Raw genomic sequence first — 26,791 nt, 5'->3', positions numbered from 1 at the left:
CCATCCGTAATGAAGTCTATGCCTCAATGAATACGGCCTTTAAAGACATGATCTCTCGTAGTTAAATATTAAAATTGCAGATAAACTAAGTTTGAAATAAATTGTATAATTTGACATTCGCAATATTGCCAAATTAATTATTTTTTCGTATTGTTGGGTAATTTGGTTTTTAAAACAAATACTCTGTATGTAGTGCCATGAAATGCTTCCCCTCTAAACTATAGCGTACGAAACACGCCCAATTACATATAGTAAATATTTATCCTGCACCTCTCATAGAAAGATAATTGATTAAATTTTCAAATCTATAGCTAGGTAGCAATTAATTATCCTAATTACTGAACTGTTGATTGAATCTTACGCTAATGGTATAAATATGAGGTAGGAGAAAAAAAAATAGCAAAGCGTTGGCGTGAATCATGTCATGTAGTCAAAAAAAAAGCGTCTCAATGACGTAATGTGATTTAGAAGAAAATATTAATGTTTACAGGGCAAATTCACTAGTTTACATCAACAAGAGTAAGAATTTTGACATATGTAAAAAGCAAGCCTAGAAGATTACATTTTTTTTTCAAATCTAGTTCCAGAAAGAACCCCAACTTTAGTCGGAAGAAGTAGAAAGTTTGACAAACGACAAAGTGAAAGCGTATGCGCGGTAGTTTAATAACGACCTCTACTGCGCAGTCCAATTTCCGCCATATTGGCTGCCACCAGCTGACTGATTTATATTTATTTACATTGAGTTTATAGAGTAGTAATTGAAATTAAAATGACTTCTAGTTTGCATGCACAAATAACAATACGAATTATAGAGGTAAAGATATCAGTTTCCATAGATTTCCCACAAAAGATGTTAAATTATTTAACGAATGGAAAAAAGTTTGTGGAGAAAGACAACTTAACCTCCAACACGGTAAGTGTTTACAAGTTTATCCTATATTTTTTTGGTGGTTGATTTAACATTAATCAAATATTTATTATTTGAATTTTAATCATTTAAAAAAAATTGCTACGTGCAAAACCACGCGCACTTGATTGTTAGTGGAGATACAAAAATCTATGTGTTATCCGAAGTGCAGTTGTTTTATTAATAAATTGTTAAAAAACACACGATGCATTTTATTTATTATCTAATTATCCTTGTTAAACGAAAAAAATTAAAACATATTTATTCTTTACATGGTAAAAAGTTTTGTCTATTCAATCTATTCAAAATTATTGAATTCACATTAATTTGAGAACTGTTTTTATTGAAATAACTTCCAACCAAGCCCAATTTACCATTTACTAAATTAATTTTTCACAGTTTTGTATCACATTCGTAACAACGTTTTGTTCATAAGAATCTTAAAACGAAAAGATTCAAATTCCCGCATTTAATTGATTGGCCAGAAAAACAATATGGCCGATAGTGGGACATCTCATTGGCTGTGGCTATCCGGTTGCGCAAGAACACACCTTGTAGTCTTTACATCATGTTAGTAACGATGAATTCCGATATTGCAGTTCTAGTAACGATTTAATTAAGTAAGCAGATTTGTAAGTTGTAATTTAGAACTATTGGTTATTCGTACAGAATACAGTATATAATTATCTTCAGACATATATAATGATATGTAATACTTCTATATGGACAGTTTATTTAAGTGTTAATTGTTGAATAACGACATTAGAAACGTCACTTTTGTCAAACATGAAAATTACGCATAAAAAATTGTTTTCACAATATGTCGAGTTGCAATTTGTATTATAATTGATACAAACAATGGGTTGTTACAGCCCCCACGGACAATTACGCCCTTCAATTATATTATTGTGTTTTAATTAGATGACGTTGTTTTCAAAACAAAATTATAACAAACAATGTTCGCGTGTTTTCAATTAAGGAATAGAGGTGGGCCCTAAAATAACAGTTTTATAAATGGGATAACAGAATATAGAATAGGAATTATTATATTGAAAAGAAAGTCCATTAAAGTGTCTCATATACCATTTTGAAACTAAGAATTTCGTAAAATTACTGATTTTCCTTTGTTTGCATGCAATATTTTCTTTCAGTCTATATTATATATACCTGGGTACAAAAAATATTGACTGCGCCGTGGAGTACTGTTTAAAAATCGATCAAGAAGCTTCTCCTGGAGAGTTTGGAGCTAAGAACAGGACGAAATCACGGAGTTTAAATGTTTAAACACGGGCTAGTGTTAGAAATAAGTAGAAAGGCCAATCATGGACAAGTCTATAGGTAAAAAAAAATAACATACCGACGGTTGGAAGAATGTTTGATTTTTCCTCAATATCAAACTCACAAATCACAGCTTTCAACTTGAAACCTTGAAGGAAATCGTAGTCCACGCAATAATTTAAAGGTGAATACATCTTATAAGACCAGTCGACTTCATCAACAGCGTACAAAGAACCGTTCGACTGCAGGTAATATTCCCCCCGAGGTACCAAACCAAATTTGTCGTTTCTACAAGGATTACCATAAATATACCATAAATTCTCGGGGGATCTTACCGGATTTGTAAAATTATAGTATTGAAAATTGGTAAAGGTTTTACTGTTGACACATTCGCGACCGTTTAAATGTTGATCATTTCCACAACACTTTTGAACACAAATTTTCATATGACACACGCACCCGCGAGTTGTGTCGTTCACTACGTCATAATCTTCCGGTTCGAAGACCATCCCGTACATTTCTATAACACCATTCGTAACGACGCCTTCAGTAATATCGACACTTAATTCTTCAGGACACTTGTGACTAACAACAGATAAAATAGTTGTTAATACAAGAAAATTACGAAAAATTAGAACAATCGTGTTTATTTGAGATTAATATTGATAGAAACTAATCATTTTGTCATGTGAGGGCTTGTGTTAATGTAAGAAAACGATTAATCAACGTATTTATTTATCCATTAAAATGAACACTAATGGATTTGGAATACTCTAAATGACGTTCAAATTTTAGAAAGTGGGGTTTATGATAATTACCAAATGTTTAGGTGTTTCGAATAAAGGTAGCACATTGCTGTACTGTAGTGTTTGAGAAAGAAAAAAAGAAACTTACAGAATGAACTTCCAAGTCATAGATTTGGAAATTATCTTTTTGGTTTGGATGTTCTGGTATCAAAAAGGCTTTTCTCTAACTCGAAACCTTTCTGCGGCAACTACAAGAGATAGTTTAAGGACTAGATCATTCTACAAGGCTCTATCGTGACTTAAATCACGAATTTAGACTAGGACTAGTACAAATCAGGATCTTTTAATCGCTTTTTAGTAGGATAAGGGATAGTTTTATGTTTTTGGATAGATCTAGTATCAGAATGAACTTCCAAGTCATAGATTTGGAAATTATCTTTTTGGTTTGGATGTTCTGGTATCAAAAAGGCTTTTCTCTAACTCGAAACCTTTCTGCGGCAACTACAAGAGATAGTTTAAGGACTAGATCATTCTACAAGGCTCTATCGTGACTTAAATCACGAATTTAGACTAGGACTAGTACAAATCAGGATCTTTTAATCGCTTTTTAGTAGGATAAGGGATAGTTTTATGTTTTTGGATAGATCTAGTATCAGAATGAACTTCCAAGTCATTGATTTGGAAATGATCTTTTTGGTTTTGATCCTCTGGTATCAAAAAGGCGTTTCCCTAACTCCAAACCTTTTTTTGGCAACTACAAGAAAGAGTTTAAGGTCTGGATCATTCTACAAGGCTCTATCGTGACTTAAATCACGAATTTAGACTAGGACTAACACAAATCAGGATCTTTTAATCGCTTTTTAGTAGGATAAAGGATAATTTTATGTTTTTGGATAGATCTAGTATCAGAATGAACTTCCAAGTCATTGATTTGGAAATGATCTTTTTGGTTTTGATCCTCTGGTATCAAAAAGGCGTTTCCCTAACTCCAAACCTTTTTTTGGCAACTACAAGAAAGAGTTTAAGGTCTGGATCATTCTACAAGGCTCTATCGTGACTTAAATCACGAATTTAGACTAGGACTAGTACAAATCAGGATCTTTTAATCGCTTTTTAGTAGGATAAAGGATAATTTTATGTTTTTGGATAGATCTAGTATCAGAATGAACTTCCAAGTCATTGATTTGGAAATGATCTTTTTGGTTTTGATCCTCTGGTATCAAAAAGGCGTTTTCCTAACTCGAAACCTTTCTGCGGCAACTACAAGAGAGAGTTTAAGGACTAGATCATTCTACAAGGCTCTATCGTGACTTAAATCACGAATTTAGACTAGGACTAACACAAATCAGGATCTTTTAATCGCTTTTTAGTAGGATAAAGGATAATTTTATGTTTTTGGATAGATCTAGTATCAGAATGAACTTCCAAGTCATTGATTTGGAAATGATCTTTTTGGTTTTGATCCTCTGGTATCAAAAAGGCGTTTCCCTAACTCCAAACCTTTTTTTGGCAACTACAAGAAAGAGTTTAAGGTCTGGATCATTCTACAAGGCTCTATCGTGACTTAAATCACGAATTTAGACTAGGACTAGTACAAATCAGGATCTTTTAATCGCTTTTTAGTAGGATAAGGGATAGTTTTATGTTTTTGGATAGATCTGGTATCAGAATGAACTTCCAAGTCATAGATTTGGAAATTATCTTTTTGGTTTGGATGTCCTGGTATCAAAAAGGCTTTTCTCTCACTCGAAACCTTTTTGTGGCAACTACAAGAAAGAGTTTAAGGTCTGGATCATTCTACAAGGCTCTATCGTGACTTAAATCACGAATTTAGACTAGGACTAACACAAATCAGGATCTTTTAATCGCTTTTTAGTAGGATAAAGGATAATTTTATGTTTTTGGATAGATCTGGTATCAGAATGAACTTCCAAGTCATTGATTTGGAAATGATCTTTTTGGTTTTGATCCTCTGGTATCAAAAAGGCGTTTCCCTAACTCCAAACCTTTTTTTGGCAACTACAAGAAAGAGTTTAAGGTCTGGATCATTCTACAAGGCTCTATCGTGACTTAAATCACGAATTTAGACTAGGACTAGTACAAATCAGGATCTTTTAATCGCTTTTTAGTAGGATAAAGGATAATTTTATGTTTTTGGATAGATCTAGTATCAGAATGAACTTCCAAGTCATTGATTTGGAAATGATCTTTTTGGTTTTGATCCTCTGGTATCAAAAAGGCGTTTCCCTAACTCCAAACCTTTTTTTGGCAACTACAAGAAAGAGTTTAAGGACTGGATCATACTACAAGGCTCTATCGTGACTTAAATCACGAATTTAGACTAGGACTAACACAAATCAGGATCTTTTAATCGCTTTTTAGTAGGATAAAGGATAGTTTTATGTTTTTGGATAGATCTGGTATCAGAATGAACTTCCAAGTCATAGATTTGGAAATTATCTTTTTCGTTTGGAAGTCCTGGTATCAAAAAGGCGTTTTCCTAACTCGAAACCTTTCTGCGGCAACTACAAGAGAGAGTTTAAGGACTAGATCATTCTACAAGGCTCTATCGTGACTTAAATCACGAATTTAGACTAGGACTAGCACAAATCAGGATCTTTTAATCGCTTTTTAGTAGGATAAGGTATAATTTTTAGTTAACTTTGGCATAGGAAGATTTTCCTCTGCATTGTTAGGTCTAGCAGAAATTGAGAGGTAGGGATTCGATAGAAAATCTCAAGCTCTCATAGCCCCAAACCCAACTATAACCAAGGAAATCAGATTGATAATTGAAATGATTAACGCCGAAATTGTTCAGAACATTTTGGACCGAGTACTGACGTTCAAAGACCAAGCTCCATCTCATTAAGGTCGTATTATAAGGTTGTATGCATCTATTGCGTAGAGAATAGTCCAACCTAAAGCAAACAGTGACAGATACGTCAACACCCAACAGATCTACAGAGAATTGGACTAAAGGAATCAGCAGTGAAGTCAAAAAAAATGAAGAAAAAAGCAATTAGCAAATTGAAGAGGCTTTGCGATACCGCCAAACATAATTTTATCGTCACAGTATCGGCAACACTGCTTAGATTTGCTTAAATACATTACCACAACAATTTTGGATTCTCGTGCGACGCAGAAAATTTGAAATATTTGCCAAATAACGAACTTTTGAAGCACGGTAATGATTTAGGTGTAGTACTTCAATATGTAGAAAGCAAAGATATTGAATCTTACGAGATTTACGAAGATTTACAGCTTTTAGTGCCAGTAAGATGATTCAATACCATAGAGGGTATTAGATCTACAATATGTTTCAATTTTGAAGAGGCCACGTTGTTCAGTATCGATTTAAAAGCTACATTCTACTCTTGGTAAGACTGATCCTTCGTTATCAACAATAAAATATTGGGTATCATGGTTTAAACGAGGCCGTACGAGCTGGTGAAGACCATCATCGCAGTGGTCGACCAAATGAGGTGACGACTCCAGAAATGTTGAAGATAATCGTCGACTGGAAGTGCCCGAGCTATCAGACATTGTAGGCATTTCAAAAAGTGTGATACATCGCATATTAACGTAAAATTTGAACTCGACAAAGCTGTGCGCAAGATGGACGCTGCGTTTGCTTACAATGGAACAAAAACATCGTCGTGAAAATATTTCCATCGTGTTTCCAGTTAATTTTGTATTTTATTTGTTGCACCAGGTACGTTCTGAAATGTATTTTTACTTAAGTGGCGAACTAGACTTTTAAATTCGAGGATTTACTTCGGGATTCATCGAAACTTGCGCCCGAAGCCGGTCCTGTTTAAAATAAGTAAACATACATTAAATTTATAGTGATTGTTGATAGTAGTGAAGCCAATTTTGTTAAAATTATGTTAAAATCTTTCACCACGTGTTTACACAAATAATTTGTCGGACTCTCAAACTATGAATCACCTCGGAATGTATATACCAGTGAACCGCAAAAAATTTATCGGTACAATTGTCAGTTTTTACGCCGAGATTAATTCTCGCCACTTCCTAACGGAAGAATCAGTTATTGTATTTCACCAGGGCCCCAAGTCCAAGACGGCCACATCATTTGGAAATCATTCTGTATTTTTTTAAGTGTCGATACCACAAATCTAACATATTGATATTATTTTGTGCCTTATAAATCTTAATCCGACCCTGTATTTTACAAACAAATATAAATTTAACATCAAAGACACGTTTGAGTTATTTGAGAACCTCAATACGTTTCCTTTCTTTGAGTATAATATTTAGTAGTATATACTGGTATCTACAATTCACTTTTCAAGTATACCCATAAAAAGGAATCAAGATGAGTCAAATCAGGTGACTTATGAGGCCGTTGTATTGTTTCTATCGATTCGGAACGTTGTTCAATTAGTTTAGCACAAATCCGTTTAGAAAAAATTGATTCAATCGTCGGAATAACCTGACGAGAAACATTTTTTCTTTTCAGGAAGGTAAATAGGATTATCCAGATGGGATCCTAGCGCAGACTTAGTCTGGATAGCGTTGTTTCAACTTGATAAAGTCCTTATGACGTTTGAAGGAAATCGGGGAAAGTTCTAATCGAGTAGGGATAAAAGAAAAGTAGTTTTTTTATCGAAAAATATCCTTATATATTAAAAAAATTGATGATTTCCATTCCGAGTCCTTTCAAGCGTTCTACCCAACCGATTTGCTTAATTTTTTTTTTCAATGAAAGGTATTGATGCACAGATCGGCCATCAACCATCGGATTTCATTTAATTTTCACCATTCTCAAGTTATACTCAAATGCGATTTCCCCCTGTACATTACTTATGGGAGTTTTTCACATACACACGTTCTCTCCTCAATATCTCAGGTTCTATTCAAGATAGAGACTTCGTTTTGGTTTAAAAACACTCGATGAAACACCCTCTTTCTTTTGAGTTTTTGAACACTTAAATCGGTTGAGTTGGAGAGGAGCTAGGCGCGGACATTCAATGTGGGGAGTTATGGATTTTTGTAGGTTTTTGGCAATTTTTCTACATTCAAAGATCTATATCTCAGGTTCTAATATAGCTACAAAGTTCGTTTTGGTTTAAGAACACTCGCTGAAACACCTTCTTTCTTTTGAGTTTTTGAACACTTAAATCGGTTGAGTTGGAGAGGAGCTAGGCGCGGACATTCAATGTGGGGAGTTATGGATTTTTGTAGGTTTTTGGCAATTTTTCTACATTCAAAGATCTATATCTCAGGTTCTAATATAGCTACAAAGTTCGTTTTGGTTTAAGAACACTCGCTGAAACACCTTCTTTCTTTTAAGTTTTTGTACACTTAAATCGTTTGAGTTGGAGAGGAGCTAGGCGCGGACATTCAATGTGGGGAGTTATGGATTTTTGTAGGTTTTTGGCAATTTTTCTACATTCAAAGATCTATATCTCAGGTTCTAATATAGCTACAAAGTTCGTTTTGGTTTAAGAACACTCGCCGAAACACCTTCTTTCTTTTGAGTTTTTGAACACTTAAATCGGTTGAGTTGGAGAGGAGCTAGGCGCGGACATTCAATGTGGGGAGTTATGGATTTTTGTAGGTTTTTGGCAATTTTTCTACATTCAAAGATCTATATCTCAGGTTCTAATATAGCTACAGAGTTCGTTCTTTCGTTCTTTTCTATTATAATGATTTCTGATACTTATTTAATGGATTCGATGCGAGCGAAGCCGCGGGTAAAAGCTAGTACTATATTATTAAATACATATTACCTACCCCAAATTGAACTGTTATCTGTGTAAGCAATTTCTTCTGGTACACACACCAAACTCTTGAGTGCGAACGAAGTACCATCAACGGTAAAAAGATCGACGCAATAAAAACTAGAATCGATGTAATAACCGCCGTGTTCCCAAAATATCGAACCGTTTTTCGCAAAACTGAAATCATCGACTTTAACTCGTTCGAAATTTTCGGTACAATTCAATTCTTCGTGAAAATATTGTTCGGATTCAGATTTCGTTTTCAATTTTGATAAGAAAATCGTCGATAAAGTTTTATTTACTTGATGGCACGATTTCGATACGATTATTTCGTCTTTTCGACAACATTTTCTTACACCACTCCGTTTAATTTTAACACAAAGTTGTAGTTTCTCATCGAAGTAGCCAGTTAGGCATATTTCGTCAAAATCGTACAAAACGTTTTTACTTGTTATTAATAGTTTGTCTTCGTCGATTTTCGCTTCGTCTTCTTCGAATAACGTATCTTGTTGACATAAATCTTGATGTGACGCACATTTATTGAATTTTTGAAACTCTTTTTGATCGCAGCACGATGTGAATCGATCTTGGAATACTACAGACTCCGAATACACGCTTCGATAGAAAAAAATTACGAAAATTAATCGGTACATATCGATTTATGCAGCTGTGCTTTTGTACTAAAATTTAATGCTCGTGGTCTTTTGAATAAAAACACGTACCAATGTCTTAACAATCTAAATTTAACGTGTACACGCACAAATTATTCAGAAACACAAATTCGAAATGTTTGTTTAGTTTCACAGGTGAAAAATTGTAAGAAAAACCGACTGACGTCCTGGATAGAAGCTTCAAACGATTTTCATTATACTAACTACCTCGCGTTTCATAAGTTATACATCGTGTTTATTATTTTTTTTTTTTTTTTTTCTAATTAATTAGAAAAACTGTAGCTCCTCCCCTGTCTGTTAATCCTTTATATACAACAAATTATACCAACGAAGAACATGCCAAGCTGAAAAGTTCCTAACAACCCCTACGGTGGCGTTCAAGAAAAGCATTTTCCTAATCGCGAAAATGGAAAAAAAAGGGTGGGAAATCCCAACTGTTTTATAGACGGTTTACGCAAATGATACAAAGTCTAATTAATTAGATATTACACATTTAGAGCTCTAGATCTATCTAGCAGTCAATTTAGTAAAAAATTTATAATTTTATTAGTTGTGCAATGATAATTCACGTGAAAATCGGCCGATCCTTTCGATCAGCAACAAGTTTTCTAGTATAAGCTACCTTAGACTTGATTTATTGAACAACGAATGCTAACGAAATTTATTTGCTACGTTAAACAATGTTCAAATGAACCTATAAATAAGCAACAGAATGGGAACTGAAAATCGGCCGATCCTTTCGATCAGCAACAAGTTTTCTAGTATAAGCTACCTTAAACTTGATTTATTGAACAACGAATGCTAACGAAATTCATTTGCTACGTTGAACAATGTTCAAAGGAGCCTAAAGAATCAGCAACAAAATGGAAACTGGAAATCGTCCGATCCTTTCGATCAGCAACAAGTTTTCTAGTATAAGCTACCTTAAACTTGATTTATTGAACAACGAATGCTAACGAAATTTATTTGTTACGTTAAACAATGTTCAAATAAGCCTAAAGAATCGGCAACAAAATGGGAACTGAAAATCGGCCGATCCTTTCGATCAGCAACAAGTTTTCTAGTATAAGCTACCTTAGACTTGATTTATTGAACAACGAATGCTAACGGAATTTATTTGCTACGTTGAACAATGTTCAAATGAGCCTAAAGAATCAGCAACAAAATGGAAACTGGAAATCGTCCGATCCTTTCGATCAGCAACAAGTTTTCTAGTATAAGCTACCTTAAACTTGATTTATTGAACAACGAATGCTAACGAAATTTATTTGTTACGTTAAACAATGTTCAAATAAGCCTAAAGAATCGGCAACAAAATGGGAACTGAAAATCGGCCGATCCTTTCGATCAGCAACAAGTTTTCTAGTATAAGCTACCTTAAACTTGATTTATTGAACAACGAATGCTAACGAAATTCATTTGCTACGTTGAACAATGTTCAAAGGAGCCTAAAGAATCAGCAACAAAATGGAAACTGGAAATCGTCCGATCCTTTCGATCAGCAACAAGTTTTCTAGTATAAGCTACCTTAAACTTGATTTATTGAACACCGAATGCTAACGAAATTCATTTGCTACGTTGAACAATGTTCAAAGGAGCCTAAAGAATCAGCAACAAAATGGAAACTGGAAATCGTCCGATCCTTTCGATCAGCAACAAGTTTTCTAGTATAAGCTACCTTAAACTTGATTTATTGAACAACGAATGCTAACGAAATTTATTTGCTACGTTAAACAATGTTCAAATGAACCTAAAGAATAAGCAACAAAATGGGAACTGAAAATCGTCCGATCCTTTCGATCAGCAACAAGTTTTCTAGTATAAGCTACCTTAAACTTGATTTATTGAACAACGAATGCTAACGAAATTCATTTGCTACGTTGAACAATGTTCAAAGGAGCCTAAAGAATCAGCAACAAAATGGAAACTGGAAATCGTCCGATCCTTTCGATCAGCAACAAGTTTTCTAGTATAAGCTACCGTAAACTTGATTTATTGAACAACGAATGCTAACGAAATTCATTTGCTACGTTGAACAATGTTCAAAGGAGCCTAAAGAATCAGCAACAAAATGGAAACTGGAAATCGTCCGATCCTTTCGATCAGCAACAAGTTTTCTAGTATAAGCTACCTTAAACTTGATTTATTGAACAACGAATGCTAACGAAATTTATTTGTTACGTTAAACAATGTTCAAATAAGCCTAAAGAATCGGCAACAAAATGGGAACTGAAAATCGGCCGATCCTTTCGATCAGCAACAAGTTTTCTAGTATAAGCTACCTTAAACTTGATTTATTGAACAACGAATGCTAACGAAATTCATTTGCTACGTTGAACAATGTTCAAAGGAGCCTAAAGAATCAGCAACAAAATGGAAACTGGAAATCGTCCGATCCTTTCGATCAGCAACAAGTTTTCTAGTATAAGCTACCGTAAACTTGATTTATTGAACAACGAATGCTAACGAAATTCATTTGCTACGTTGAACAATGTTCAAAGGAGCCTAAAGAATCAGCAACAAAATGGAAACTGGAAATCGTCCGATCCTTTCGATCAGCAACAAGTTTTCTAGTATAAGCTACCGTAAACTTGATTTATTGAACAACGAATGCTAACGAAATTTATTTGCTACGTTAAACAATGTTCAAATGAACCTAAAGAATAAGCAACAAAATGGGAACTGAAAATCGGCCGATCCTTTCGATCAGCAACAAGTTTTCTAGTATAAGCTACCTTAAACTTGATTTATTGAACAACGAATGCTAACGAAATTCATTTGCTACGTTGAACAATGTTCAAAGGAGCCTAAAGAATCAGCAACAAAATGGAAACTGGAAATCGTCCGATCCTTTCGATCAGCAACAAGTTTTCTAGTATAAGCTACCGTAAACTTGATTTATTGAACAACGAATGCTAACGAAATTCATTTGCTACGTTGAACAATGTTCAAAGGAGCCTAAAGAATCAGCAACAAAATGGAAACTGGAAATCGTCCGATCCTTTCGATCAGCAACAAGTTTTCTAGTATAAGCTACCTTAAACTTGATTTATTGAACAACGAATGCTAACGAAATTCATTTGCTACGTTGAACAATGTTCAAATGAACCTAAAGAATAAGCAACAAAATGGGAACTGAAAATCGGCCGATCCTTTCGATCAGCAACAAGTTTTCTAGTATAAGCTACCTTAGACTTGATTTATTGAACAACGAATGCAAACGAAATTTATTTGCTACGTTGAACAATGTTCAAATGAACCTAAAGAATAAGCAACAAAATGGGAACTGAAAATCGGCCGATCCTTTCGATCAGCAACAAGTTTTCTAGTATAAGCTACCTTAGACTTGATTTATTGAACAACGAATGCTAACGAAATTCATTTGCTACGTTGAACAATGTTCAAATGAGCCTAAAGAATCGGCAACAAAATGGGAACTGAAAATCGGCCGATCCTTTCGATCAGCAACAAGTTTTCTAGTATAAGCTACCTTAAACTTGATTTATTGAACAACGAATGCTAACGAAATTCATTTGCTACGTTGAACAATGTTCAAAGGAGCCTAAAGAATAAGCAACAAAATGGGAACTGAAAATCGGCCGATCCTTTCGATCAGCAACAAGTTTTCTAGTATAAGCTACCTTAAACTTGATTTATTGAACAACGAATGCTAACGAAATTCATTTGCTACGTTGAACAATGTTCAAAGGAGCCTAAAGAATCAGCAACAAAATGGAAACTGGAAATCGTCCGATCCTTTCGATCAGCAACAAGTTTTCTAGTATAAGCTACCTTAAACTTGATTTATTGAACAACGAATGCTAACGAAATTTATTTGTTACGTTAAACAATGTTCAAATAAGCCTAAAGAATCGGCAACAAAATGGGAACTGAAAATCGGCCGATCCTTTCGATCAGCAACAAGTTTTCTAGTATAAGCTACCTTAAACTTGATTTATTGAACAACGAATGCTAACGAAATTCATTTGCTACGTTGAACAATGTTCAAAGGAGCCTAAAGAATAAGCAACAAAATGGGAACTGGAAATCGGCCGATCCTTTCGATCAGCAACAAGTTTTCTAGTATAAGCTACCTTAAACTTGATTTATTGAACAACGAATGCTAACGAAATTCATTTGCTACGTTGAACAATGTTCAAAGGAGCCTAAAGAATCAGCAACAAAATGGAAACTGGAAATCGGCCGATCCTTTCGATCAGCAACAAGTTTTCTAGTATAAGCTACCTTAGACTTGATTTATTGAACAACGAATGCTAACGAAATTTATTTGCTACGTTGAACAATGTTCAAATGAGCCTAAGGAATCAGCAACAAAATGGAAACTGGAAATCGGCCGATTTTGATCAACTTGGCGGCGATCGATGTGGTTTTTTGATGTTGAGAGCTTATTAGTTTTTGGAATCGATCGATAAAGCCGTTTAAAAGTTATTTTAAAAAAAACACATTTGAAAAAAAGAAATTTTCGTAGTTTTTTTGAGATTCCTTAAAATTTACTGGTCGGAATCGGTTCAAATTGTTCTCAAAATCTAAGTTTGGTCAAGACCTTTCGAATGGTTGAAAAATATTTGGGGGCTGCTCAGTAAAAACGCCATCTGACTCTCATAGAGGGCACTAGTTACACGATTCGTACCAAATAGTATTAAACATTTATCAAGCAAAATTTAAACATCATTTAATTCAACACCGAAAAAGTATTTTTATTAAAACTGGATACTTTGTACCGTTTTCGGAATATTATAATTTGAAAATTATGAAGTAATAACCGATGCTGGTATAAAATATTCATAAAGTTATTAATTATTATTAATAATTAATGAGTATCATGTGAATTGAAAATTATTCGCCGCGTAAATGAAACCCCATCGATAAAACGGATACATTTAGAAAAATTGGGACTGATGGCTTTCGTTTCTTACAACGTTTCACAAAAATAAAATTTTCTCAATGTCCTTGATGATAACGCACGTCCTCATATACCTAGATTAGTACACCAGTACCTTAATGAGATAAATATTGTGGTTCTAAAGTGGCCTGCACGTAGACCAAACTTGAACCGTATTGACATCAAGATGAGATCGACAGATTTGTTACCAGCTAACCTTTAACGAATGCAAAATGTATTATAGACATAGCGCGACAAATTTGGATAAAAATTACTTGGAGGGCTCGATCAGGAGTTTGCCACGGCGTTGTCTTGATTTAAGACTACGAGGATGGTCCTAGAAGTACCTGGTCTGATCTAGAGATGGCGGTAATACCACTGTACATCTGTACATCTGTAGATATTTCAAAAAGTGTGGTACATCGCATATAAACTGAAAATTTGGACTTGGAAAGCTGTGGGCAAGATGGGTGAACAAAAAGGACGTCGTGAAGATGTTTCCATCGAGCGTTTCACAAATTTTGCGTCGTTTTATAACCCCGGATGAAACATGGGTCCATCACTTCAAACCCGAACCAAAATAACGATCAAAACATTGGATTGAACAGGGAGAATAGTTTCCAAAGAAGGTTCCGTCTGCAGTTAAGGTCATGGCGTCGGTTTTTTTGGGATTTTGAATAAAGAAATCATGCAAAAACGGCCGCATTTGGCTAAGAACAAAACGTTGTTTCGTCAATTGCTATTTCGTACACCGTATTCACTAGATTTAGCCCCATCGGATGATTTTCTGTTCCCTTGAAAAAAATTGCTCGGTGGTTTGACGATTTGTAATATAAAAACTTACCAGTGGTGTTGAGGTACACGTCCATTTTATCATTTTTATGATATGCGCACATTATCGTCGATATGTTGGTATCGTTATCGAAAATATCAAAACAAAATTTCTCGGCGGTAAAAGTCTCATTCCAATCGGAGTAGAACAAATCCCCGTTTTCTTGAATGTATATATAATCAGCTTTCTCAGACGCTATTCCAACGTGTGTTTTGGGACAGGTTTTACCATACAAAACGAAGAAGTCGCTTAAAGTTTTATTCGAAAGTTCTGTTCCATTGTAGACAGGTACTTCGAACGTTTCATCGGCGGGTAGGCACTTTCGACCTTTGAATATTTTACCTTCATCGCAACATTTTCTAACGCACCGTTTCAAATTACAAACACAACCAAGTATCCTTCCGTCTTGATAAAAATAGTCCTTTGGAGAAAAATTTAATCCGCGGGATTGTATACTTTGATTGGAGGGGTTGAAATCGTCGGTTATGTCTATGGTCAAAGTCGATGGACATGGCGGCGGTTGGGAAAAACCGTATGAAAATAATACGCAAATACGGACGATAAAACACCAGTCCATAATGATAACGGTGTAATCACAACGAGAATAACTTCGAAATTATTATAATTTTAATTATTATTAAGTTGTGATGACTTTTAGCGGAAATGATTAGACTAAATTATCATAACCGCGGAAACAATAGGAAATCCTTCTGGGGTATAATTTTTTTTATTTGGAAATGAAGCGATACACAGAGACTCCAGTAAAATATTTTGTCAATGTCATCGAATTTCGACTTGCTAACTAACTCGAGCGCTCAAACTTCAATCAACCAGAGCACTCTGAAATTGAGTCCACGCACGCGCCGAATATAAATCGAACTTCACACCACTCTTAATTTCAAGTGCCTAATTTTATTTTTACATATATAAATATAATAATTAACGTAACTACAATAACAAATTGCAATAAAAATAATTATAAACTTTTTATTTAATCACGTTTATCGATGTTCTCGATTCTTTTGTTTCAAAATTAGTTTCTTTTATAATTTGACAGATGGAAATTTGACGTTTCGACTTCTTTTTTAGTCTTTATTAAAACATTATTCGCGTATTTATATTAATCGATAGATCATCTAAATTATCATCATTTAAATTATTTGTAGTAATCAGGTCAATTTAGACATTCCAAGTTACATAAATTCCTGAAAATCCCATCGTTTCCGTGTATGGAAAAAAATTTATTCAAGGTCAAAAGTCGAAAAATGAGTTTTTCGCAATTTTCAGCAAAACGGTGAGTTTTATCATAAAAATACCTCAGACAAAAATTGTAGATCATAAAATTATCTACAAAAAACGTATTAATACTTTTTTTCCTACAAGCCACCGTTTCTGAGATATAATGAAAAAATTATAATAATAAACCGAGACTTGTATTTATAAGAAATTTCTGTTCACTGTTGGGAACTGTCATAAGTTCATCAAATAAATTATCAATTGACGCAGATTTTACTAAAGTAAGACGATGTTTTTTTGGTGCAATCATTATAGCCATTAAATAAGACAGTAAATCTGAAATATAATTTTCACAACTTTTTGAATCCTTATATCTCAAAAACGGTGGCTCGTAGGAAAAAAAGTATTCATACGTTTTTTGTAGATAATTTAATGATCTACAATTTTTATCTGAAGTATTTTTATTATAAAACTTATCGTTTTGCTGAAAACTGCGAAAAACTTATTTTCTTGACCTTTGAACTAGAATAAAAATTTTTGCATACACGGAAATGACGGGGAACAATCAAATTTTATTTTCAATTGTATTTTAAACAATTTTACTGATTTTCAGCTTGATGGGAATTTATACAGCTTCACTCTTATTTTTTGGTCTAATTTAACCGGACTATAGTTGTATTAGCTTTTTCGTTCTTATGAACGTAAATCATTTCTAAAAATTCTCTGTACATTAGATTCCTTTACAAGAATTTTTGATTCTTTATAATTGAATCACTAAATAAATATGCAAAATTTGTAGCTATTTAGTTGCCGAATCGATTTTTAAATGTAATCTTTTTGAAATAATTTTTAAACGGCTCTACTGATCGATTTCAAAAATTTATCAGCTCTTAACCTCAAAAAACCACGTCGATTGCCACCAAGCAGGTCAAAATCGATTAATTCATTCGAGAGATATCGTGAACGAAAGAAAATCGAAAAATATTTCAACTGCCTACTAAAAGAATTTACACGATTTCGATTGAAATATTTATTTCCTCGTTGTTATGAGAAGGGGTTGTTTTTACCCCTAAGTATCAGGAACGAAGCATCGTGCATATAAAACTTTTAATGAAGGTTAATTCCAACTTTTCATACAAATCGATTTTTGTTCGAAAAAATTGTGACGCCATTTTTTACTTTTGGTGACTGGACTATAAACAAAATATGCAAACAAAGTTTGGATATTAAATATAGAATATTTTAGTATTTCTGTAGGCATTGAAAACTACTACTGATGTAATTTTTTTTTAAATTTGTTCTATTATCAGAATAAACAGATATACACGTATTTGAAGATTATAGAATAGTAGAATTATAAAGAGAGGTTATGTTGCATAATACCTTATCTATTTTCTTCTTCCAGTTGCAGTATACTCCCTAAGTATCATACATTAAAATTAAATAAAATTTATTATTTTTCACTTACCATTAACTTTAACATAATACTTTGTTTTAACAACTACATCAGGTTCACATAATAAAGCGGAAGTCGATCCATTAAAATCATCGATACAGTAATTGTGAATATCGTAAAGATGTTGATAATTTTCTTCAGTATAAAAAAGAGATCCGTTACTTTGCACGTAAATATTTCCCAAACTCCTTGCAGCAATAAACCCCGCCGGACACTTGTATCCGTACACCATGTGAAAATCCCGTAAATGCACGCTGTCATTCTTCACGGTTATATCATAAAAAGAAATATTCAATCGATTGTTACGAGTTAATTCGCACTTGTGAAACATACTTTCATTCTCGTTACAACACTTTCGAATACACATTTTAATGTTACAAACACAACTCAAAGTTTCGTTCTCAATTTTTAGATAATTTTCGTCTTCGTACCGAACCCCATCCATCGTAATACCGTCATTTTCTTCGACTCCTTTCGTAATATTCACGGTTAAATTATTCAAGCACATTGTGATATTTGCAATGACAAAAAATCCATCAAAAATAACTGAAGATATTAATATTAACAGTATTGACTGCATATCGTCGCTGTCACTCAACAAAATTCTGGAAGTAATTAAACTAAAGAAACGAATTAATCACGAACAGCTTCCTGCTAGATATATTATTGAAGTACAAGCGGGAAATATCCTCTTGTTAATTGGATTATAACTGCGGTTTACGATTCTTCCATTTCACGCAATCATCACGGGTTTTCTAAACGCGATGATTCATTATATAAGTAAAATTTACAAATTTGACTGTTATCGTATCCGAAGGAATTCGAAATCATTCTTGAGATCCGCGTCTGAGATCGAAGCAACGAAGACTGGATGTATACCAACATCAAAAGTTTGAATAAATGGTATACAGGGTGAAACAATATGCATTTTATTTATTTCTTTCAACTTGTTATATCTTGGATCTTTTATATGTTGATCATGATTATTATAATGGAGATAGTTATTTATTATACAAAGGAAAAAGTACCAGATTTTAGTTTGAGGTTAGGATAACTTGGAAACAACATATTTTAGAAATAATACTGGCTGTATACCAACGTCAAGAGTTTAAATAATTGATATACAGGGTAATACAAACTACATTATATTTATTTCCTTCAAATTGTTATCTCTTAAACTTTTTATATGATTATCATGATTGTTATGATGTGGAAAGTTATTTATTATACAATGAAAAAAGTACCAGATTTTAGTTTGAGGTTAGGATAATTTAGAAACAAAATATTTGAAAAATAATAAATAATACTGGCTGTATACCAACGTCAAGAGTTTAAATAATTGATATACAGGGTAATACAAACTACATTATATTTATTTCCTTCAAATTGTTATCTCTTAAACTTTTTATATGATTATCATGATTGTTATGATGTGGAAAGTTATTTATTATACAATGAAAAAAGTACTAGATTTAAGTTTGAGGTTAGGATAAGTTGGAAACAATATATCTTAGAAATAATAAATAATAATGGATGTATACCAACGTCAAGAGTTTGAATAATTGATATACAGGGTAATACAAACTACATTATATTTATTTCCTTCAAATTGTTATCTCTTAAACTTTTTATATGATTATCATGATTGTTATGATGTGGAAAGTTATTTATTATACAATGAAAAAAGTACTAGATTTTAGTTTGAGGTTAGGATAAGTTGGAAACAATATATCTTAGAAATAATAAATAATACTGGCTGTATACCAACGTCAAGAGTTTGAATAATTGATATACAGGGTAATACAAACTACATTATATTTATTTCCTTCAAATTGTTATCTCTTAAACTTTTTATATGATTATCATGATTGTTATGATGTGGAAAGTTATTTATTATACAATGAAACAAGTACTAGATTTTAGTTTGAGGTTAGGATAAGTTGGAAACAATATATCTTAGAAATAATAAATAATACTGGCTGTTTACCAACGTCAAGAGTTTGAATAATTGATATACAGGGTAATACAAACTACATTATATTTATTTCCTTCAAATTGTTATCTCTTAAACTTTTTATATGATTATCATGATTGTTATGATGTGGAAAGTTATTTATTATACAATGAAACAAGTACTAGATTTTAGTTTGAGGTTAGGATAAGTTGGAAACAATATATCTTAGAAATAATAAATAATACTGGATGTATACCAACGTCAAGAGTTTGAATAATTGATATACAGGGTAATACAAACTACATTATATTTATTTCCTTCAAATTGTTATCTCTTAAACTTTTTATATGATTATCATGATTGTTATGATGTGGAAAGTTATTTATTATACAATGAAACAAGTACTAGATTTTAGTTTGAGGTTAGGATAAGTTGGAAACAATATATCTTAGAAATAATAAATAATACTGGCTGTTTACCAACGTCAAGAGTTTGAATAATTGATATACAGGGTAATACAAACTACATTATATTTATTTCCTTCAAATTGTTATCTCTTAAACTTTTTATATGATTATCATGATTGTTATGATGTGGAAAGTTATTTATTATACAATGAAACAAGTACTAGATTTTAGTTTGAGGTTAGGATAAGTTGGAAACAATATATCTTAGAAATAATAAATAATACTGGATGTATACCAACGTCAAGAGTTTGAATAATTGATATACAGGGTAATACAAACTACATTATATTTATTTCCTTCAAATTGTTATCTCTTAAACTTTTTATATGATTATCATGATTGTTATGATGTGGAAAGTTATTTATTATACAATGAAACAAGTACTAGATTTTAGTTTGAGGTTAGGATAAGTTGGAAACAATATATCTTAGAAATAATAAATAATACTGGCTGTATACCAACGTCAAGAGTTTGAATAATTGATATACAGGGTAATACAAACTACATTATATTTATTTCCTTCAAATTGTTATCTCTTAAACTTTTTATATGATTATCATGATTGTTATGATGTGGAAAGTTATTTATTATACAATGAAACAAGTACTAGATTTTAGTTTGAGGTTAGGATAAGTTGGAAACAATATATCTTAGAAATAATGAATAATACTGGCTGTTTACCAACGTCAAGAGTTTGAATAATTGATATACAGGGTAATACAAACTACATTTTATTTATTTCCTTGAATTTGTTATCTCTTAAACTTTTTATATGATTATCGTGATTGTTATGAGGAAGAACATTATTTATTGTACAATGGAAAAAGTGCCAAAATTTAGATTGAGGTTAGGATAACTTGAAAACAACATATCTTAGAAATAAAAGGCATATGCTATAAACATTATTTTCTAAACACCGGGTATATCAGTGAATTGAACATGCAAAAATAATTCCCCGTTTATAAATCGAATGTTTTCTATTTTTAGATTATCTGTTTGAAAGTATCAAAAAAATGTTGTTAACCATTCCAATTAGAAGACCTTGACAGAGACGGAGATGTCTAATAGTGTAATGGAAAAAACTGTGAAAGTATTACGAGGTACTGATATTTAAATTAAAAATTGTGTATGTATATATTTGGAAAATGGTATTTTGTCTAATTTCTCTATCAAATAATATGACAGTTTAAGTTACACCTTGACCTAAGAGAGAGATTCGTTAAAAAAAGTTATTGGTAGATAAAGAAAATTTGTTACAGGAAACGGTTTTATTGAAATTGGCCCTGATATAGGAGCTACTCCTCTGCAGGGCTGTGAAATTTGTCTGCGGTTGTGTTTGATGTTCTGGCTGGAAAGAGAACGAGAACTCTAGTAAGTAAAAACGGTCTTTCTCGGTTTGCAAGTGTGTGTGTGTGTTGAGAGGTTTCATCTGATGGTTATGGTAGAGGTGTTTGTGATAAGATATCAATTACTATGCAATTCAAGTTCTGTTGAGGCAGAGTGGGCTCCTGTCCAAGTGGAAAGTGGAGTAGCCAGTGAATTTTGGAGGTAATTTGGAAGGGTGTCTGTGATGACGATTTCTGACTAAACCTTGGCAATTAACGGTTCCAATTGTGAAGTCTATAGAACTTCATACTTCATTGGGAGGTAATTGGCTTTTGGTATGTCCGTCCTCTTCGAGCAACTTGGGTGAAAGTCCCCGCAATTTTTGCAGGTTATGAAAATTAGTTATGTACAAACTTTACGTAACTGTTTAAATTTTAATTTGTTATTTACTGTAAAAACTGACAATTATTTCCTTATAATCCTATTGGCGATAATGTTGGACCATGTTTACATACGGTTAGGTTAAAATTCGACCTATTTTTGAAAGATATAATGAAAAAAACACAGGATTTAAATAATCAAATAGAAGTCCTTGAACTATCTTTTATCTTCGATGGTTTCGGAAATCCTTTTGATAAAGTTTACCAATGAATCATGGGTGTATTTCCAAGTACCGATTAATCATACAAAACATTTTTAGGTTACTATACAAAACAAGAATTTTTCACCTCTACTCTATCAAAGATTATAATTTGATATTTTGATTACTTTTAATAAGTTTGTTTACTTTAGTTATTTAATTAAATCGATTATTTTTCGATTAATCGATTACCGATTATTTTTAAAAGTATATATAGATTAATCGATTATTTTCCGATTAATCGATAAATCGATTACCGATTATTTTTAAAAATATATATCGATTAATCGATCTCTCGATTAATCGATTACCGATTAATTTTAAAAATATATATCGATTAATCGATTATTTTTCGATTAATCGATAAATCGATTACCGATTGTTTTTTAAAATATATATCGATTAATCGATATCTCGATTAATCGATTACCGATTACTTTTAAAAATATATATCGATTAATCGATTATTTTCCGATTAATCGATACATCGATTACCGATTGTTTTTAAAAATATATATCGATTAATCGATATCTCGATTAATCGATTATTTTTCGATTAATCGATTACCGATTACTTTTAAAAATATATATCGATTAATCGATTATTTTCCGATTAATCGATTACCGAATATTAATCGAAAACCCCATTAATCGATTATTTTTCGATTAATCGATTATTTTGCCCACCCCTAATCTACACTACACCTGTCAAAGGTTCGTTCTGAAAACGCGTCTTATCGACGAACAAGTGTTATAAAGACCCACACAACTATCCATGCTTCGTTTCAATATTTTTCGATAGCTTTACAAGACTTATGAACGTGGCCTGACTCATACCGACCTCTGGATATGGCAAATAAGAAAATTTTCAACGAAAATACTCATTACAACAATATTCTTTACCAAAAATATTAGAATAAACATTAGTTACTTACCTAAAGAATTCGTTTGACGAGAAACGGTATCTTCTAAATTATCCGCATCGTAACAAACTATAACTGCAAACTCCGTTTTACCTTTTCTCTCGATGTTATCCAAACAGTAATGGCTATAAGAAATTCGAGGAAAACTTTCATCAAATGGCTTCAAGATAGTTCCATTTTTCTGAATATAATACGTGTCTTCCTCAAACTCGGCTTCTAACCTCAAATTCTGCTCGGGAGTACAGTCTCGATTATGTATAACGTTAAATTCCACAGTATCGTTGACTTGTTCTTGTACATCGTATACTTTAAACTCGAGCTTAGAAGTTGGCGCGTACGTGCAATTTTGCTTTTTCAAAATATAATTTTCAGGACAACACTTTTTGATACACGGTGTTCTTATCGAACAAACCTTCGGATTATCTTCTGTATCGTGGTGCAATATAAGTTCTCCAGATACTGTTAAATAGCACGTTATGAGTAAAAAAATAGTCAACATTGTTTTAGCGAACATTGCGACGTATTTTTCTAAAACAATTATTGTAGTTTCAATCTCAGGTCGATACGTTAACTGGCGATTAACAGGATGTGATAGATTTCCTTGTAGATAAAGTGATTTGTACTTATTTATGTTTAAGTACGTGGGCGATGTCCCGTATAATAAGAATATTCGGTTAATTCTGATTACAAAGAAAGCTTATCTAGAAAAAAAAAACAATAGAAATATTAGTTAATTGAACAAGGTGGTTTGTTGAGTTTTGTTAGTCTAGTCATTTAAAATTTTTTAACACTGCATATTCAAAGACGGACGGAAGACTGAGCTGAACTATCATATGATATCTCGTGCGACAGGAGCGCCATTCTGGTCAAATTTTGATATTGAAATTTGACCGGAAATTAATCTGAATACAACATATAAAAATATTTTCTGAAAGGTTTAAACCTCATAAGAAAACTTTTTAATCGATACTTGAAATTTTTAAAAAGATTTCATAACCTCAAAATTGGAATAGTCTGTGAATCTTAATAAGTTTTATTATCTTTAGGTTAAAGTTCAAAACTTTTTAGACAGCTATAACTTTTATAAACATTTTGACACATGAAACGTCAATAAATACAAGATAGCAAAGCATTATACTTACTTTATCTTTACTAATTTTTTTGTAAAACACTATATTAATAAATAAAAATTGTTAAATACTGAATATTATGTTTATCTAATGATTAACACCTAGAAAATTTGTTACATAACTGATATTACGCCCTATTTTCATAACAAAGTTGACATAATTAGTTAAATGGAGAAGGTGGGTATGATTTTGAATATAAAATTATCAAATTGTTCTACACACGCAAATAATTAACGTTAATTAATAAATGCGATCCTGATGTCACCTCAACAACCAATAAAGAAATTAGACTCTTCTTTATATATTCGATATTGAGTTTATGAAATCTCAAAAAAGAGATTCAAAATAAATTATTCTATATATATTCAAATAAACGATAATTGTTTGTCAACATAAAAATCTGTAAACTAATATAAACATAGCATGGATGTTATATAAATAACTATTTAATGTACAACTATACATCCGGAGCTCTTTACCGATTGCAGTCGTATATACGAAGGTTGTTACTTATGTTTTAAGATATGGCAACACTGATGTGACATTGACACAGAACGTGTTGTCATACAGGGCACTCGTAAGAACATTTCGCTGTCTAAAAGATCGCGTAGGATACCGTATAATTTGACAATCGCTCAAAAATTAACCGATGTCGTGGGGTGCAGTGTATTGATCCTAATTGAGAATAAACAATAAAGCCATGTCCAATTGTTTTTATTTGTTTTTCTCAAAACTTGAATAGCAACTCTCGGACAGTATTATTTATAAGTTTAAACGCAGATTGCGACCATGAGAATCTCATTGTTTGATGAGGTATGGGATATTATAAGTACTTGAAGCAGGTTATATATCATAAAAATTTATGTAAGTCATCAATCGATTAGTTATTAGTATTATTTTATGTTGAATCCTCTAATTTGTATTTTTTGATTCGATAAATTCAGTAGATTAGCTAATATAGTGACATACGTTCTCTAACATTAACAGATTTATTTTGGCGTGTTAAATCCTTTCTTTACTTCTTATAAATATGGTAAAAAAAGGTTTTATACATTTTTTACATGTATAGGACCTCATTTATTTGTTAACTGATTATAGTTTTTGTTTAGAATATATTATTCTTTTTTATATTATATTCTAAGGACCAAGTTGGATTTGTATAACATTCTGTTTTTATATAGTGTGACATGAAGAAAATCACATTGTGATAACTGAATATGTGACATATTTTCAATTTTTTGGTGTTATCTATATGTATTTAATTATATATTTTCAAAAGCTTACCTTAATTATAATGATCTAAAATAATAATACACATTTATAAAAGAGTTTTATATAAAGAAACTTTCATAACAAAATTCATTTACATGAGTTCCTTCATGTATAAGACAACAAGCAAAACAAAATCTTTGTGATTACACTCGGAAGGCAATTTCTCAAAACTCGTTTCAGGGCTTCTAAAGGTGATTAAACTCTACGAAATAAAATAAAAGTGAAAACAATATTTTAAAGAGTTTATTATTATTAACTATGATGTAACTATGATTTCAATGAGTTAACGATAATTGAAGTATTTCAGTCTGTTCTTTATTTACTTTTAGTGGAATAAAATCTAACACACTGTATATTTAGGGCCGTTCGAGGATGACGTTTGCTGTTTTTTACGTATATTGACCCTATTCATAAACTTGCCGTGGCTGCACTTAATCTAAAAACTTTGTTATTCTTTTTGACGTGTGTACTGCTTTTTGTTTATGTTTGTAATCCGGTATTTGTGGACGATATTATGGGATTTATTGGGAGCATTAGGCAAAATCACATGACAAACGAAATCGAATGTGACTGGCTCTTTTCTATTGTTACAAAAGCCGTTACGAACTGCCGACGAGAAAAGATAAAATTCGTTCATGTTGAAAGTCACCAACAGCAACGTAAAACGGCAACCATGAATGGTCTTATGCATTTCAATGTTTTTTTATTTTGACAGCAAACGTCAACGTCAACCGAAAAGTCAAGTTAACTTACGATTACCTAATATATTGTCAAAATAAATTTGAATAAAACATATGTCCAGTAGTTTTATTAGTTCTTTTATTAAATCAGTTATACTTATAGTTATAGTAAACAATGTAAGATCGACTTGAAATTACAAAATACTACATAAACTATCAAACTTAATGTTCAGAAAAAAATATTGATGTTATATTTCGATTATTTCGTCGCTTTAATTTTGAGACAAACTATTTCAAGAAAAAGTGTTTTATTTCTATATTTTGTTAATTTGTACAAATACTAATTAATTACCTGTTGCAAATTAACTTTTCTAATTATGTAAATTGTGGTAACAATTTTTTTAAACTCTCCCGCACACACCCAACTGGCAACTAGCAAACTGTTAATTAAAATTAGAAAGCATATTGGGATGTTTTTTTTTATTACAGATCAATTGAAGAGGAATATAATCAATTTTTTAGACCTTATCCACTGGATAGGTTCCAAAATAAAAAAAGACAATCTAATTCCCTTGGAGAAAGCTGTTTATAGAAATGTTCTAATGGATTTTACAACAATTATATAA

General features: G+C 32.1%; 1 protein-coding gene and 1 long non-coding RNA gene across 8 annotated transcripts in view; one reads left to right on the top strand and one right to left on the bottom strand.

Moving 5' to 3' along the window:
* Positions 1-26,593, bottom strand: part of LOC130903601 (G-protein coupled receptor Mth2-like) — a 55,052-nt gene extending 28,459 nt beyond the window's left edge. For 2 of the 7 annotated variants that reach the window (XM_057815803.1, XM_057815804.1), the window contains exon 1: positions 17,786-18,462. In XM_057815803.1, the coding sequence (XP_057671786.1) occupies positions 17,786-18,353 (568 nt within the window). In that variant the 5' untranslated portion in view covers positions 18,354-18,462. Of the gene's footprint in view, positions 1-2,264; positions 2,860-15,093; positions 15,698-17,785; positions 18,638-23,095 lie in introns of those variants that run through there. The other 5 variants (XM_057815806.1, XM_057815807.1, XM_057815809.1 and 2 more) reach the window with 5 other exon arrangements.
* On the top strand, positions 1,455-23,099 carry LOC130903602 (uncharacterized). The gene is made up of 4 exons (XR_009060757.1): positions 1,455-1,527; positions 2,059-2,245; positions 21,182-21,294; positions 21,454-23,099. It is a non-coding gene; the product is annotated as an uncharacterized LOC130903602 (long non-coding RNA).
* Positions 26,594-26,791: the final 198 nt, after the last annotated feature.

This window comes from Diorhabda carinulata, chromosome 2, assembly GCF_026250575.1.
Source record: "Diorhabda carinulata isolate Delta chromosome 2, icDioCari1.1, whole genome shotgun sequence".
Taxonomy (NCBI): domain Eukaryota; kingdom Metazoa; phylum Arthropoda; class Insecta; order Coleoptera; family Chrysomelidae; genus Diorhabda; species Diorhabda carinulata.
This window is presented reverse-complemented; position numbering and strand designations above follow the sequence as displayed.